Source organism: Seriola aureovittata, chromosome 10 (assembly GCF_021018895.1).
Source record: "Seriola aureovittata isolate HTS-2021-v1 ecotype China chromosome 10, ASM2101889v1, whole genome shotgun sequence".
Lineage (NCBI taxonomy): Eukaryota > Metazoa > Chordata > Actinopteri > Carangiformes > Carangidae > Seriola > Seriola aureovittata.
Window position 1 is genome coordinate 14,864,303 of NC_079373.1, and position 17,139 is coordinate 14,881,441.

At 41.0% G+C, this 17,139-nt stretch overlaps 1 protein-coding gene across 1 annotated transcript; it reads left to right on the plus strand.

Annotated features, from left to right (window-relative positions):
• Nucleotides 1–2,260: 2,260 nt before the first annotated feature.
• Nucleotides 2,261–15,820, plus strand: elapor2a (endosome-lysosome associated apoptosis and autophagy regulator family member 2a). Its single transcript, XM_056386865.1, has 22 exons — nt 2,261–2,594; nt 4,248–4,368; nt 6,138–6,327; nt 6,412–6,559; nt 7,420–7,509; nt 8,233–8,338; nt 8,431–8,583; nt 9,671–9,759; nt 9,865–10,045; nt 10,163–10,291; nt 10,897–10,987; nt 11,087–11,189; nt 11,278–11,415; nt 12,383–12,646; nt 12,762–12,935; nt 13,068–13,254; nt 13,466–13,562; nt 13,657–13,758; nt 13,896–14,022; nt 14,341–14,519; nt 14,834–15,002; nt 15,096–15,820. The coding sequence occupies exons 1-22, from the start codon at nt 2,499–2,501 to the stop codon at nt 15,162–15,164; spliced, it is 3,003 nt and encodes a 1,000-aa protein (XP_056242840.1). The 5' UTR covers nt 2,261–2,498; the 3' UTR covers nt 15,165–15,820.
• The last annotated feature ends 1,319 nt before the right edge of the window (nt 15,821–17,139 follow it).

A 17,139-nucleotide genomic window follows, 5' to 3' on the forward strand; every position in this document is an offset into this window, starting at 1 on the left:
ACAAACTGTATCCACCATACACTTAATTGGAAAGAGATGCACAAAAATGACCAAATGGGATTAATTTGTGTTTAATAAACATGATTTTTGAATACTGAAATGAATAAAATAATGATTTGTTGCATTATAGATTTTGTTTAGATTGCCTGCTCTCCTCTGTAACCCAGCATGTTTTGTTATGCAATGTATACAATGTGACCACCTTGTACACCAGGCATCTTCTCCTGTACAGTGATCTTATCCTGGTGGCTCTGCCAGGGTCTGATAGTTGCAGGACTCTTCTCTTGTAGTTGTGGATGTGCTGTAAGGAGACATGACAAAGAAACACAACAACAATCACATAAAATTATATTACTCATGTGGAGCAAAGGGAGACTAACATCTGTATGTGTTTAGTAATGCAGTTAATTGGTACACTGGCAGACCTACATGCAGGGTATCTGCAGGCCCTTGGATATTAATAAAACATATTCTTACACACACAAAACACACAAACATCTCTTTAATGAAGACTAAACATTACTCAGGTAATAGACCTCATACATAATCTCTATCCTCTCAAGGGGTATTTCAACAAGCCCTCATGTAAACAAATTCACAATTGTGTTTGTCCTGTCTCTTTCAATATGAGAAACTAAATCTGATATGAACACTCCCACATGCTCTCTTATTAAAGCAACTTTGTGTTGTGAGTGTGGCTTACCCTGACATATTGAACCAGGGCGTGATTATGAAACATGCCTGATCTCTTTTTTCTCAATAAGTAAACAGAGATATAGTTTGCACTCAATATTTAGAAGCTTAGAAGGACTCTTTAGTTGAAAGAATATTTAATCATGAATCAGAGAGCAGCTAATGGTGTAAACTGTGCTAAACTGTGTATCTTGTAAAGACAAAATTGCATTTTAAAAAACACCCAAACAGGATTTAATGACCCATCTTTCCTTTAAAAAAAAAAAAAAAAAGAGCAGCGCTGCACCATCATACAAGACTGTAGAAGAACTATTCCATCACAATAAACAGGGTGTGTTGTAACTGATAACACCTTTACCCACTCAGGCAGAGAACTATATGCTTACACACTCCAGTCCAGGTCCAGCTTCCTAACCTGAGACTGTATCTTAGCTGCGTCTAAGCTTGGTGGAGGGTTGAAATAATTCATTGTTCAGAGAATGGCCTAACAAGGAAAAGGGCAATACAGAATCATTCTTTGGGCTGTATACTTTTCTGTGTGCCAAACATTCAAAGCCTTTCAAATTCAAAGCCTTATATTCTTGAGGTTCACAGTTGCACATTCCTCTTTTACGACAACAATATTCTTGTGTCACTTTATTTCACTCCACCTCTGTGGGATTCTTAATGCATTAAAACCTTCTGGCAAACCCAAACAGGTATGGAGTGCTTATTAGCACCAACTATTCATATTCTACCATGAAACTTAGAACTGACCTCTATTAAAGTTGACCTCTATTAGAGTTTGCCCTCCTCCATAACGGGCCTGGTCCTGGACTTTGTAGCTGAAGAAGCTGCACTCACTTTGCCAGACCTTCCTGGTTGTCAGTGAGTCATTTATGTCTATCAAAACTATTCAGTTTAGGCACCAAACTCCATCATTGGCAGATAGATAACACATCAACAACAATACAGCCGGCTACATGACCATGCGGTAATAAGCCGTTGCAGAGCTCGGCTTCCCTCTGGCGGCCATTGGTATGGACTACAACGATTGGGATTTAAGAACAATATGCTGCATCTACCCGCAGGTTTTCAAGATAAGGACAAAATGCGGCTACGTCTTTTCAAAATTTCCATTCTCACGGCGACATTAGCCTAAACAAAAGCTGCTGTTAACGTGCCTTTATCGCTTAATTTTATAAACTAATACATAGAGCTTACAAATCATATTGTCCATCATGTTGTAATTGTTTTGTCACGATAGCCACAAGACAACAAAATCTGTTTTTTTCCCGAACGACGTCACAGGAGCGCCAGAGCCGGTGGGTAAAAGGCACAAACACGTCTGCGTCAAATTAGCACGTACAACCACAAAATACAAAGCCTAGTACCGTTTTGCCTTCAAATTAAAGCGACAAACGAGTTCACCTTTAGGAAAATGGAGGCTTTGTTGCACAAAAAGAACACTGGTGTACACATACAGAAAAACCATATCCCAATTAACTCTAAAAAATAGAAATGACAAAACAAACTGGTGACTGATATTATCCTCACAGGTGCGTTGCTTGTTTTTTTTTTTTTTGAAGCACGTAACCGGAAGTGCTTCCATATTCTTCCATCTTGAGCTTGATGAGGCAGCCTAGGAGCGCACAGTCAGAGGATAATCGCAGGTGGAGAGGGTCACAATCTGCCGACAAGAGGCGACAGAAGCAGTTGTCGATCAAGCTTTAATCTGGCTCAGGTTTATGATACAATCATCTCTCCTGGATCCAGGTAGCTGTTGTGTTTTTTCACCCCCCCTTTTCCTCATTCGATGATCCACAATGCGGTCCTCGGCTTGGTTTGTCGCCAGTTGCGCTCTCATCCTCTGCACGCTCGGGTTGATTGACGGGGCCAAAGGACAGCGACAGTGTAGTGAGGTGAGAGATGCCCAAGCCGATCAATAACGCTTTATCCTTTGTCACAGCCTCCGCTTTTATTGTTAGAGCTCGGCACAGAGAATGGCAAGTAGAAGAAGAAGAAAAAAAAAAAAACGCCCTTGTTGGGCTGTTATGGCTGCACACGCTGACAGTGAGTTGGTAATCCAGTGACCATATCAAATACGATTAAAAATTGATGACACATTTTCGGGTTGATTTATGGTGTGATCTTTAAAAACATCATTTTGCAGCACATGGGAAAACAAAAGGCACCTCTGCTTTTTTATTATTTTTAATTTTTTTTAAGAGAGCAAGTTTGAACATCATGAGCATGAATCTCTGATGTGGTCTGGTTTATGTTGAACTTCAGCACTCATTGCTGCTCTGGCCGTTATCAGTTTCCTGCATGAACTGGCCCTTTCCTTCCCTCTGGTCTGGCTCAGCTCAACACCTCAGCATAGGATGGCAGCCACAGTCACTCACAGACAGTCCCAAGATAGATGAGCAGCAAGTAAGTTATTGGCTCAATCTCTGTTTTCACACCGGCAGAGAGATTACTGCAGCTCCCCAGTTAAGGTGCTAAATTGCTGTGCTGCTGGCTTTAGCTCTTGTGCAGCAAGATTATTTTTCTTGAATGACTACATGTGACATCAGAGCTGATGTGTTGGTTTAAATTACAGTGCCAAGTCGAGGCTGTCATGCTGAATTGTGTGAGATGAGTATTGAAAGTCTGCCATATCACTTATTGACCACATCCCTTATGGTTATCACAAGAGATAACAAGGGTTTAGTGCAACAGAGTTCAGAATACAATCCCATTCTTTGTAGATGTCTTGTGCATTGAGTTTCAGCATTGAGTTTAGTCTACACTAATGCTCGATGCAGCCTCATTTCGCTTGTCCCTTATCAACAGTGTAACTGGGCTCTATCATTAGACCCACAAACACCAGAGAAAATCATTCCACACACAACAGCATGCATGTGCTGGTGTCAAAATCTGGTTTGGCTCAAGGAGCACCATTATGTAAACTGTCAGAAATTAGGCCACCCTGCTCTGTAGATGGAAAGATGGAAAGAAGCTCTGAGGAAGAGAGTACATTAAGCTAGTGCTTTTTACTCCAGACCACTGATTGAAACTAAAACATGCAATAATCAAGTGACTAAATGGTAAGTTCGAAGGTAAGGTTTAATTATAGAGCACTTTTCACAGACATGAGTCTCAAGTGACTAAATGTTCCTCTTGGAAAAGTAAGGAGCTGCTGGTAAAACGCCTGCCCCTGCTTCAGCAGCAGCCCACTGCTTCCCTCACCCCCATCCCCATCGCCGTGGAGATGGTATGTTGTGTATCCAAGGCGGTTGTGGCCTGAGAGATAACGCCGTAACCGGCGCTCATCTTTTGTAAGCCTGACCAGCTGGATATGCAAGTTAGGTACAGTGTTTGTTGCTAATGCAGTAGCTCCATCCACTTAGTCCACTTTGATTTGCAAAACATTCTCACTCAGAATGAGATGACTCAGGACTCTTATTTGGGTGGAGGCTTTTTGTGGTGTGGTGTTTTCTGACCTGCCTCTCGCCTACATTTGCCTAATATTTGAGTCCAAGACTGTGGTGGTGACTGATTTCTAATATAGATGGTTTGTGTGTAATCGGCAGACGGACTACTACTATGAGTACACAGAGTGCGACAGTACAGGATCTCGGTGGAGAGTGGCCATCCCGCAAAGAACTGGGGCCTGCACTGGACTACCAGAGCCAGTACGCGGCACAGAGTGCAGTAAGTACATGCCGGTGTGTAAGAGACTGAAAGATAATGTGTGTATTTCGTCTACTTATCAGTAGCCTAGCATTTCCACCACTACAGTCTGACTGTCCCTGTTTAGATATCCTCAAACCAATCACAGAACAATGCCACAGGCCAATAACCTCAGAGCAAAACCCTGTCATGTAATCTCTCTCTGCCGACCCACTGCACGAGCCACATCATCAACAGGCAATGTTGTCGCTCAAAATTATTGTGTCTAATATAAGTTGCCATGTTCAAATAGTGAATGCTAATGTATTTCCATTGAAGCAGATCTGCTAAGTGAAAGGTGAGTCAAGGTAAATTCTTCTTTTTGTTGGGGGTGGGGTGGTAGGTTGGCAGATGGACTCAATGATGTCTGACTGGTTGTGAAAAGTGGCTTATCATAGTGGAGCCAGAAAGGCAGATGTAAAAGCACACATTCTACAAGGTGGTCATACAAGTTTGTTCTTTGTTAGACTTCCCTGGAACAGGTTTGCTCTGCACTCTTACAACACTGCTTCACTTAACCTCCTAGGACCTGGCGTCCACATATGTGGACCTCACATTTTGGGTTCTCTAGACCACAATACTAACTTTTTCTCAACAAGGGCCTGGTGACCACATATGAGGATATTATACTGCCACTCAGTAATCGAAATTTAAAACTAATGTCCTCATATGTGGACATCATTTTTCTCAGGTCCCAATAAACCTATATAGCAAAGAATAGAGCTCGGGTCTTAGGAGGTTAAGGCTCAATTGGGAATATCACTGGTGGAATCTGTGTATAAGATAATTGTGCTGCCAGAAAGGTCACTCACAGTATAAGGTGCATGGATCTTTTTCTTTCTGAATCTTAATGGAAAGCAGGTGTTTGCATAGACATTTTACATATTTATGAATTGCAAACTTTGAAACCATTCTGATTTATAATAATGAATCATTATGAGGTGAGTTAAATTATATTAAGGAATGTTAATTTACCTTCATTGTTAGACTTCAACAACAAAATGGAGAGTTCCTTCCACATTGCCTGTGGTTGTTTGCACCTTCCTGTTACATACCTCTGTAAAGGTGAAACGTCTCCAGTGTTAAGAGACAAAAGAGCTCTTATCACCTTTTGTCATTTTTCCGTTTCCTTCTTCCTTCTTCCCACGCTTATGTACACTGGGAGAATACCAGACACTTGTTTCTTCATAACAACTTCTGTAAAATCTTACATAGAATATCATTATGACATCCATCATATCATAATACAATGCAAGAGGCCCAGTCACCAGTTAATTATGTCAGTGCCACAGCAAACTATCCTTGAATCAAATAACACCTTCAAGCACTTCCTGCTGTGTGCTCTAACACACACACCAGATATCCACAAGTAGTACGCACTGCACAAATTGCATACCTTCATACATTTTTTGCAATGGTTGCTTTGAAGCATGGAGAGGGATCCTAATGTCATTTGACCAGATCAGTTATGAGGAAAAGCTGACAGTGTCAAAACATCAGCAGATGCAGAAGGCACTTAGGCTCAGTGGAAAAAGTGCAGAGACAGACACGGTGTGAAACAGGATGTAAGGATTAAATTCCTCGATCACTGCGGCTACATTATACTGAATGTGGCTGAATGCACCAGTGATTGGCATGACAATTTCTGTCATCTTTAGTCTGTTTCATTTTATATTGTTAGCATGATTTTTGATTTTTGTAGCAGAATTCTTCTTCATCCCATCCCTCTGTTTCTCTTTCACTTCCCCCAGCCTTTTCTTGTGAGGCAGGGGAGTTCCTGGAGATGTCGGCTCAGGAGTGTACCCAGTGTGCAGCAGGAAGCTACTCGCTTGGCAGTGGCATCCGCTTCGACCAGTGGGATTCAATGCCTGTTGGATTTAGTAGCTTGGCAACCTCCCTGGAAAACAGCCCCCGTGAAGATGACAGGCCCACCTGTAACAGGTGTGCTGAGTGAGATGTAAGAAAAACTGAAAGCCGGGTTGTATGTAAGTTGTAAAAATTAATTTTACATCCTTTTCCTTGCAGTTCTTCTTGGCTACCTCAAGGAAACTATCTGGAGTCCAACAGGGACGAATGCACGGTCTCACTCATCTATGCTGTCCATTTGAAGAAACAGGGCTCTGTCAGTTTTGAGTACCAGTATCCAGACAACAACCTGCTGTTTGAGTTCTTTGTGAGTTTCACACATTTATTATCTTCTATCTTTTTGAAGATTGTGTCTTTTTATCTGTTTGTCTGTCGACCTGTTTAAGTGAATACTGAGCGTGTTTACATAGTGTGCTTGTGTATACACAGCCAGTGAAATGTTTTTGGGCCGTCCTTAGAGAGCTTTTGCATTTCTCATCATAAATGCACTACAAATGGAATATGCACAATGCTAATGGAAATGCTTTCTCTTTCTTTGCAATTTCTGTGTAACAAGAGCCTCCTATTGTCTGTTGTGAGCTGACATTTGCCACGCCACATTTGACATCATAGCAGGAAAAACAATAACATTATTAATGGCTGTGTTCCATTTGGTTGTATCCTGCTATTGTGCGTGGTGGCTCACTGGCATGTCTTACTGTTTGGACACTTAATTGGAATAGTGCCATAATTAACATTACTGTTTGCACCGTGCTTTTCCTACTGTGGCAAATGAGTCTCTTAATGAGTGCTATACCGAAGGCAAGTTTTGCATTAATTGTAAGACAAATACACTTTATGCTTTCTCCTCAAGGTACCAGTAGGAAACGAGAGGAAAATGTCAATATGAATCTATATCAGAGTCCAGAAAATAAAAAACAACCAATATTAGTTAGACAGTCCACTGTTAAATTAGACAGACTGGTTGAGACAGAGCTGAGGTTGTAAATGTGTTCATGGTATATATTAAGAAGTATTTATTGGAATATACTCCAATATGTAAGGTAGATATTACTGTTACAGTTCTGTGCTGTATCAGTGCGCATAATAAATATTGAAATTATAAAACACTACCTTAAGATGTGAGAGTATCAGCTGATGGACACTGCTCCTTTTGTGTGTGCTTAGATCCAGAATGACCAGTGTCAGGAGATGGATCAGTCTACTGATACAAAGTGGCTCAAGCTGACCAATCATGGTGAATGGGCAACTCATACAGTAAGTGCTGCATGCTGTCAGATGAACAATGGCTGTGGAAGACAGATCTTTGACAGCTGGCCTCAGTAAATGTGTTGAACTCAGGGTGAGCACCAAGAAATGGGTGGATACAAGCAATAGGCCTGCTACAGAAAGACGCTGGCATTGTTTTTTTATTGTTTTCTCCAGTATTTTTCCAGACACTGAAATTAGTTCAGTCCTGTATTATTGTGGAAATGTGCAATTAGCTGCAATGCTAGGAGGAGTGTTAATACAGTTTGTGGATCTTTTTGAAAGCACATAATGTTTTATTTTTCTTTAATTCATGGTCAAGTCTACTAAAACAGGTTTTTATGAGGGCAAAAACACTATTTTTGCTGTTCTGAGGCAGCTAGCCAACAAGGCTGTAAAATGTTTCTGCAAGAGAAAATACATCTAAGGAAGTTTAGCAATTTAATCTGCAAAATGCTTTTTTCAGGACTAATCAGATTTATAACTTGGACTAATGAAATAAACCATCTGAACTAAAATGACTTGTGATTTATTTTCAGAATATGCATTGTGCAGTTTTAGACTTTATTTTTATTAGTTTTTTTTTTATAAATTCAGATCTTCAGTAAAAATGCAGTGGAGTCTCTACTCTTATATCATATCCAGCATTAGTGCTGATCTCATTTAAAGACTTGTTTCTAACTTTTCGTTTCATAGTTTGACTGATAATATGTGTATTTTCATGTATTCTAGGTGAACCTGAAATCTGGCACCAACATCCTCTACTGGAGGACAGGAGGAATGTTGATGGGGACCAAAGTGGTAAAACCTGTTTTGCTGAAAAATGTCCAAATAGAAGGTCAGTAAGATATTTCCTTCTTTTTTTTTCCGACCCTCTCTTTGTACTCGGTGACAAATTGATGCACTAATTCTTTGCACTAATTCTACCAGGAGTTGCCTACACATCAGAGTGTTTTCCGTGTAAGCCAGGGACGTTCAGTCGAGTCCCAGGCTCCTCTACGTGTGAGCCCTGTCCTCGAGATACCTACTCTGGCCACGGTGCCAGCTCCTGCACCCCTTGTAACACCACCACTCAATACGCAGGTGGGAACACACTCTGACACACAGAGAAAGATGTGCACATATTCACACTCTATGGAACAACATAATGAAGCTGCACTGCAGTATTCAGTGCAGCCTAATTGTTATCAGCACTACTTACAGAATCGCACAACACAGCCAAAGGATAGGGAGAGAGCTTGTCCTATTTTCAGCCACATTAGTCAAACAAAAAGTACATGCTTGTTAGTTCAGTGTGGTGTGCCTGTGTGATCACAAGAGAGTAGCAGATTTTGGTAGATGGTGTATGCTCTTGTATTTTCATAAAGCTCCTATATTACTAACATTTTACAAATTTGTTTTCTTATGCCATTTATGAGGATAAAAGTAATGTACTCCCTGGTGTATTTTTGTATATTTCTCAACAGGGATTTAGTTGAATAGATTTTCACATGGAAAACAGTCAATGTAGTAGACCCTGTTTGAGAGTTATGGCCAGCTGTTAGATGATCTCCAATATTATGATGGTGATGGTGATGATTATTATATTTTGATATTTTAACCTGGTCTAATGAAATGAAAATACAATTTTACTGTTTTTCTTAACCAAGACATTGCCTCTTTAATCTACCTTGATATAAAGTATCTTCATGTACTATCATATAATGCTGTAAATGCATTTCCTGTTTAGTAAAGTCACTGAGAAGTGACTGTGTGAAGGCTAGAGTATTTTGAACATATTACATATTTAATTCAGTACACCTCTTCATGCATATTGTATTACCTGAGCTCCACTGTTGTGTTTTTAGTAGTCTCCTACCAGAAGTCTTTTTAAAGAGCAAATTATTCTTTCTGTTCTTCTTTTATTCTTCATTTGTATTCACATCATGTATCAAGCTGTTGTTTTCTTTACTGAATTTCAAATAGAACTCAATGGCTCTCTATTTCATTTGGATTCTTGTGTTTTAATGATTTAGATTTGATGTCTGTTATGTGAAGGCTTTGTAAAGATCATTCAAGTACTACAGTATTTGTAGGATTCTGGGTAAATGATAACATGCAGTTGTACCTTTTTAAACGATGGCTAATTGATTTTTTTTTTTTTTTTTTGCTGTATCACCACTTTTCTTAGCTGAGGGATCAGCTGTGTGTAAGGACAGACCTCCATGTTCCAAGAAGGACTATTTCCAGATCCACACAGCATGTGACCATGAAGGCAAGGTGAGAGAAAAGAGGCCACCTTTGGATTACACACTCAGAGGAACCCTACTCTGTAATCACAGTTTCTGTTCTGTTCTGTCACCATCCATCTCTGTGTTATTTCAGACGCAGGTCATATACAAGTGGATTGAGCCTAAGATTTGTCTGGAGGGGGTGACTGGAGCTGAGCCTTTGCGTCCAAGTGGAGCACGAGAGCCCTGCCCCCCTTGCAACCCTGGTTTCTATAACAATGACACAGCCACCTGCTCACCCTGCCCACCTGGGACCTACTCTGACGGGGAGAAACGTACGGGCAACTTTGCTGATTTATTATGTATTCCTCGCTGCCATTTTGCTTCAGTTAGCCTCTGTCTCTCACTGTGCTGTTTCACTAATTATGTTTTTCATTGTGTCCATGTTACAGCGTGTATGCAGTGTCCAGCAGGCACTGAGCCCACCTTGGGCTACGAGTATAAATGGTGGAATATTCTTCCTGTAAACATGAAGACCTCCTGTTTCAATGTGGGCAACTCCAAATGTGACAGTATGAATGGTGGGTGTTTGTCTCTGACAAATTACAGTTTGTTCAGTAGTGCTCTCTCTTTACCTTGGTCTTTTATGCCTCTCTTAAAGGAATAGTTGCACATTTTGAGAAATATGCTCATTTACTTCCTTGCTTCCTTCCTTGATTAGAAGATTGATGGCACTCTCCTTTCTTTATGGTAAATATGAAGCTACCATCAGCAGCCAGTTAGCTCAGCTTAGCACAAAGTCTAGAAACAAGGAGAAACTGCTAGCCGAGCTCTGTCCCAGTGTAACAAAATCCACCTGACATGTTTAATCTGCACATAAGCAAAGGTTTAGCCCTGTAAGACCACAACATGTAGTTTTTACATATCAGCCTTTGTATGCATTTTCAGCTGCTTCTCTGAGCCTACAGTCTTAGCTAAGCTAACTGGCTGCTAGTGGTAGCTTCATATTTACTATAAAGGTGTGAGGGTGGTATCGAACATCTCATCTAACTCTCAGCATTAAAGAGAACAAGCATATTTCCTTGCGATTGAACTATTCCTTTCATATGGTTAAACCAGTTAGTGTTATCTAATTGTCTATATTTCTTGAAATAGATGTGTAATGTGGATTTGTTCTGTCTTTCAGGCTGGGAGGTGGCAGGTAATCACATCCAGAGTGGAGCAGGAAGCTCGGATAACGATTACCTCATCCTCAACATCCATGTTCCTGGCTTCAAGTAAGTAGAGTCATGTCGAGTGTCTCCGTCACTCTTGTCACAGTTTCTTTCTCACAGTCTTAATTCCTCCTTTCTTCCTTTTTTTGCATGCCGTGTCAGGCTCCCTACGTCGATGTCAGGCCATTCTGGGACAGAATTCGGTCGTATCACATTTGAGTTTGAAACTTTGTGCACAGCTGATTGTGAGCTCTACTTCATGATGGTGAGAACTGCCCCTGACATATCTTTGCTGCTACTTACATTATTAAATAGATGTTTGGATGAGAAATATCTTGAATGAATCGTTTTAGGATGTAAACAGGAAGAGTACCACAGTAGTGGAGTCATGGGAGAAAAGCAAAACAAGACAGACCTACACACACGTCATGACAAAGAATGCCTCGGTTTCCTACACATGGGCTTTCCAGAGGACTAACCAGCCTTCAGATGTAAGTATGAGTACACACTTAGACATGGATATTTAACTACTTTCAACCACATTCACATTAGGGCTTGAAATATATGATATTTATTGTTTATCATCTATTATTATAATCATGTTGTTGGATTTTCTTTAAATCGGGAATCATTCTTCTCCTCAGTAACTAAATAATGTCCCTGTTGACATTGTTTTCTTAACGAAAACTGCACACTCTAAATTCACATGTATAATGGTGTTCTATATAACATGCAAAGACCTGTGAACATGGTTTTTCACAGTTTCAGTTATGGATAGAGGATGTATAGCAGCTCCTGGCGACTACTAAAACAGAGGTGTATGTGCCAGCACCTTCCCCTTACTCTTGGCTGCAGATGGCTTCCTGCCATCTGCAGACACTTCAGTTAGTTAGTTTTACCTTTAGTTTTAAACCAGTGCACTTTCATGTTGTTGCAGTAGCTGGCAGAGCTGTTGAGGTCAGGCTAGTGTTTTGCTATTGGGTCTTTCATAAGCTCAGGAAACTTGACCCACCACCCTTGTGTTTGGCGCCCTAGGTCCAGAAACAAGAAAGCTCAAGAAAAACTTCCTGACAGTTTTATCATCTTCACACAGTCTTGTAAATCTCCTCCACACTAGGTACACCAAACACTCCCTTCTGTTTGGTTTTAAAGATCATTTCTGAGGTGGTGTTAAAACCAACCTACAAATCAAACAAATGACTTTTATCATTGTGGTCACACAGAACCTTGCATAATGTGAAAACATTGGAGAAAATGTTTTTTTTTTTTTTAGGATAGGGCATCCAGCCCACATGCTTTTAATGTCACTGGCAGATTGGGGATTGGTATTAGAGCTTCTGAAAAAAGTTGGTTTGTCTTTGTATCAACCTCTTTAAATGCCACTGAGCCTTTTTAACCACACGCACATTTGAGTCAACACTGTAGTTCATTCTCTACCTGTTTGTTTCTCTCCTTCAGGTTCGTCGGTACGTCAACGACGTGGCACGTATCTACTCCATCAAGGTGAGTAATGCTGTGGATGGAGTGTCCTCTGGGTGTCGGGCCTGTGCCCTCAGCACCCAACCGTCCAGCTCTACCTGTGTGCCTTGCCCACCTGGACATTACATAGACACGCTTACCAGCCAGTGCACGGAGTGTCCACGCAACACATATCTCGTCTCTCACGCCACACCGGGCCCTGAAGCCTGCAAACCCTGCGGACCAGGCAGCAAAAGTGACAAGGTTTGTTGCTGATGTCATTATTCGTTTTTGTGAAATTTTATTATTTGTATGACACACAACCATATTACCTACGTTTGTGTGTGTGTGTGTTTTTATTTATTACATTTTTTTGCAGGACCACACTTATTGTTACAGTGACTGTGACTTCACCCACACAGAGGGCAACGTCACTCTGACCTTTGACTTCAGCGTCCTCGGGTCTGTAGGATCACTGATGAACGGTCCGAGCTTTACCTCCAAAGGAACTAAGTACTTCCACGAGTTCAATATCAGCCTGTGTGGAGGACAGGTGTGAAGAGATAAAACACACACACACACACACACACACACACACACACACACACACACACACAGAAAATACTACATTTTTAAAACGTTTGTGTGCACAAATGCATTGCTATATGCTCTTTTTTTAATGAAGGGTCAGCTGGCAGTATGCACGGACAATGTAACAGACCTCTCCATCACCGACTCCCAGAGAGAGAAAGGCGAGGGAGCAAACTCTGTCAAGACCTTCATCTGTCAGTCAACAATTATCCCAGCTAGTGGTCGAGGCTTCCACACAGCACTCTCCTCGCAGTCCATTAACCTGGCTGACACATTCCTTGGTTAGTAGGTGGTCATGGGTTGCTGGCATTATGTAATGCACAATCATTGTTAGTGCGGAGAGCTGTGTTTGGGAGGTTTCACACTGCTGTTTTCTCTTAAGGTTAAATTAACGACACAGAGGAGATGAGACATAAAGAGAAAAGATGGTATTTGTAACATGAATTGTGCCTCTACACAATAAACTGAGTTTTCTTTGTATGTTATGAACAGGAGCAACAGTAGATAATACACTTGATGGAATAAGGGCTAGACCAGAGCTGTACCCCCAGACCTCTAAGAAAGTCCCTGATGTCAACTTCTACTACAGGTACATCTGTCATTTCAGACGGTTTTTTTTTCTACGTCAAAAAAACATGAGTGCTCTAAGGTTCTCTCTTGCTTTCTGTGTGTTTGTTGATAAGGTCCTTTGAGGCGACCTCATCTTGCGATTCGGGTCGGAGTGCAGTGGTGACACTTCGCTGTAACCCAGAGAAGAGCACTAAAGGAGAGCTCTCAGTTCCTAGGTACTACATCTCTGTAACTGTTTCTCCAGTGTCCCGTGCTGAATCGCTCCTAGTCATTTTTACCAACAACTGGCATTACCTTTGTCCATGCTGTGATGTGGTGTAGAAGTGACAAAGTCTGTGTTTGTCTATTGCAGTCAGTGCCCTGCAGGAACATGTGATGGCTGCACCTTTCATTTTTTATGGGAGAGCTCAGGGGCTTGTCCCACATGCACAGAGAGAGACTACCATCGGATTGAGGGAGCCTGCAAGAGAGGACACCAGGTGTGTGTGGTCATAGTAAGAACCGGTGCAGTTTTGTTCTGGTTCTTTGGCAAAGCATTTTTCTCACCCACATCTGATGGGCCTATTTAATAAACCCAAGTCTAAGAAGGGTTATGTTCCCATTGTGGATGCAAACATCCTTAAAGCTGAAAGTCAGCACTTTAATAATCTTTGTCTCACTTGAAATGTAGTGTACACTGTCCAAATACTTACAGATGGAACAGTATTTGTGCAAAATTCATCTATAAAATTTCCAGTGTATGTTCTGGCTCTATCACATTCTTACTTAATGCTATATATTTGTGCGCTCATCCTCAGGACCTGCTGTATGTGTGGACTGAACCGAAGCTGTGCGTGGGAGGTGTGACCTTGCCTGAAAAGAAAACGTTGCCATGTGAAGGTATGGAGTTCTGGATACGGCTCGGTGCAGGGCTGGGAGCCTTCACTGCGGTGCTGCTTGTCTCCCTCACCTGCTACTTCTGGAAGAAGAACAAACGGTACCGTTTCCTTGTTGCTCTCTCCCGTCTTCCATCTTTCTTCCCTCCTTAATCCCTCCATAACTCTTCCTCTTCGTTAACTTTTTCCCTCTTCCTGCCACACTTTTCTCCCATCCATCCTCCATGTCTTCTTCCTCCCTGTCCTTACTTCTGTCTTCCCCCTCTCCTCTTTTCCTACTTTCTCTCTTCCTTCCTGAAAACTCCTCCTGCCATTCTTTTCCCTTCAGAGTGTCTGTCACGATTCGGGTGGGCAGCATTATTCTTCTTCTTGTATTTTCCTACAGTATTGATTCTGTCACTTGTCTCTTTGCTAGGTTGGAGTATAAGTACTCCCGGCTGGTGATGTCTGCCAATAAGGAGTGCGAGATGCCAGGAGCTGACAGCTGTGCTGTGATGGAGGGAGAGAACGAGGGAGACATGGAGGATGAAGTTGTCTACACGAAGCCCTCTCTGCTTGGCAAACTGAAAGCCATAGCATCCAAGGTGAGAGTAACAGTATTGTTTTACTTTTACTGAGATAAAATGTTGCTATGGTGAAAGTCTTTCACACTATTGTTTGTTTTTTTCTGATTTTAGGGAAATGGTGAGAAGTATGAAAATGTGCAGCTGAACTCATCTCATTCGAAAGCATTGGTGTGGAGCTAGGATAGTGATAAAGTGAGTGGGAGTGAGGGGCGAGACCAGACCTCTCAAAAGACTCTCCACTGATGGACCCCTTTAATCAGCCGCCCCCTTTATGAGCTTTGGTACCTGGATTACCGGCTGTGTGTACATATACACATGCACACATCAGGCACCTGGAGCCAGGTTCAGAGAAGTCACACTAACATGCTGGCCTTAAAGCTTGGTACTACAGAGCCGTCCAACTCGAAGCATAGTACTGTGAAGCAGGTGTGTGTGGTAGACACTTCCTGGTAATGTTCTGATTCAAACTGATGTCAGAAAGGGTGTTAGAAGAGCTCAGGGTAAGACGAGGACCTACTTGAGATGTTCTGTTTCTATTTATACAGTCTGTGTAGTGTCCAACATTTCTTTAGGCAACCATGGTGTATTTTTCCATCAGGATCACCATGGTTAGTGTGTGTATGTGTGTGTGTGCATCTCCCATAGACGTTTACACAGACTGGTATATTTTGGCCAATAAAAAGCCTATATCTTCTCATATTTTTGTTCTTTTGCTTTGTTGAAGTCACTGCATTGAGATCTGCTGACTAATTGAAAATGAAGATGTCATACAATGCTGACGAAGTTGTGGTATTGACTGTCAATATGTGTCAAATAAATGATGTATTTGTGTAGAAGTCGACCCAGTTTGATTCATTACTCTGTAAGCAGTTTCTTTTGAGAAAACTACCAGTGGACTTGGAAACATAGATACGGTATGTATCTGGGATAGAATCTGAAATAATAATTACAAAAACAACAACAAAAAGAACAACAAAGTAAGATCATGTCTTTTAATTACAAGATTTCTTCTTGTAGTGACAAATATTCACCTGGTTTAACTCTTTTTGAGATTATTTTATAATGAGAATTATTAATGGACTTCTCCTTAAGGAAAAAGCACAGTTTACATTATATTTACATGTCAGACATGTAAATAAGACATGTCAAGAAGTTTAATCAGTGTTTTCACTCCGTTTGAAAAACTTGAGTGGTGCAGCAGCTGAATATGTTACTAGACAAGCTGAGCTTTCATGGGGGCTGAATGAAGCTTGTAATATTAAGATGATGATTTGACATTTTGCTGATCAAAACTGATTTAACATCTGATATAATGTCACATATTTACTAACTGAGGTTTTTCCTGATCAACTTGCGATTCATTTCTTTTAGTTGTGAGGATGGATTGAACTCTGCACTCGACCAGATTTATTTCCTTGTAAACATTCATCCGTCCAAGGATTTGTGTCTTGTGTGGCCTAAAATTATTCAGTGCTTCAAAAGACTCTGTCGCTTTGCTTACAAAACAACTTTATCAAACTGTAGAGTTTTGGCCTGCCTTTATATAACAGCTGCTATATGTCAGTGGCCTAAAATGAGCTAATCCCTGATATGATATCCCACAAGCTGGGGTCACAGGAGTTTAGTATTATTATAACATGATGTATTACTTTCAAAATGACCATAAAACAAGTTACATCACCAGCTCTGGGTCAGAATTGGCTACCTTAAGAGTTTCTTGTATTTGAAACTAAACTGCCCCATGATAAATGGGTTCATGGTGTAGCCAACAGTTTTGTGTTCTGCAAGCATGGATATGATTACAGGGACTGAGCTGCCCAGTGTCAAAGTTTGAGTTATTGATATAATGTGAATGTTATACAGCTTACACAGCTTAAGTGGAAAACTAGTTTGAGCTTTCAGTGTGTCCCATTTGGGTTTAAATAATCTTTGACAGCATAATAATATTAATTTGATGGGGCACAGTAACTGAAAATTTCAGGTTCTCACGCCACATCCAAGCAGCACTTTACATGTGAATATTCTAAAGATATATTAATGCATCGCGTCTTTAATATTGTGTGACCCTTGTCACAACATGCCCTCAGTTTATTTTATATCTAATGTGAAAGGATCAAAGATATTGAGTCAGGTTTTGTGTAAATCACAATTATAT

Coding starts and splice junctions, on each gene's coding strand:
- elapor2a (XM_056386865.1), top strand. CDS start 2,499: ATGCGGTCCTCGGCTTGGTTTGTCGCCAGTTGCGCTCTCATCCTCTGC. Junction 4,369..6,137: donor AGTACGCGGCACAGAGTGCA/GTAAGTACATGC, acceptor CACTTCCCCCAG/CCTTTTCTTGTGAGGCAGGG. Junction 11,190..11,277: donor GTGAGCTCTACTTCATGATG/GTGAGAACTGCC, acceptor GAATCGTTTTAG/GATGTAAACAGGAAGAGTAC.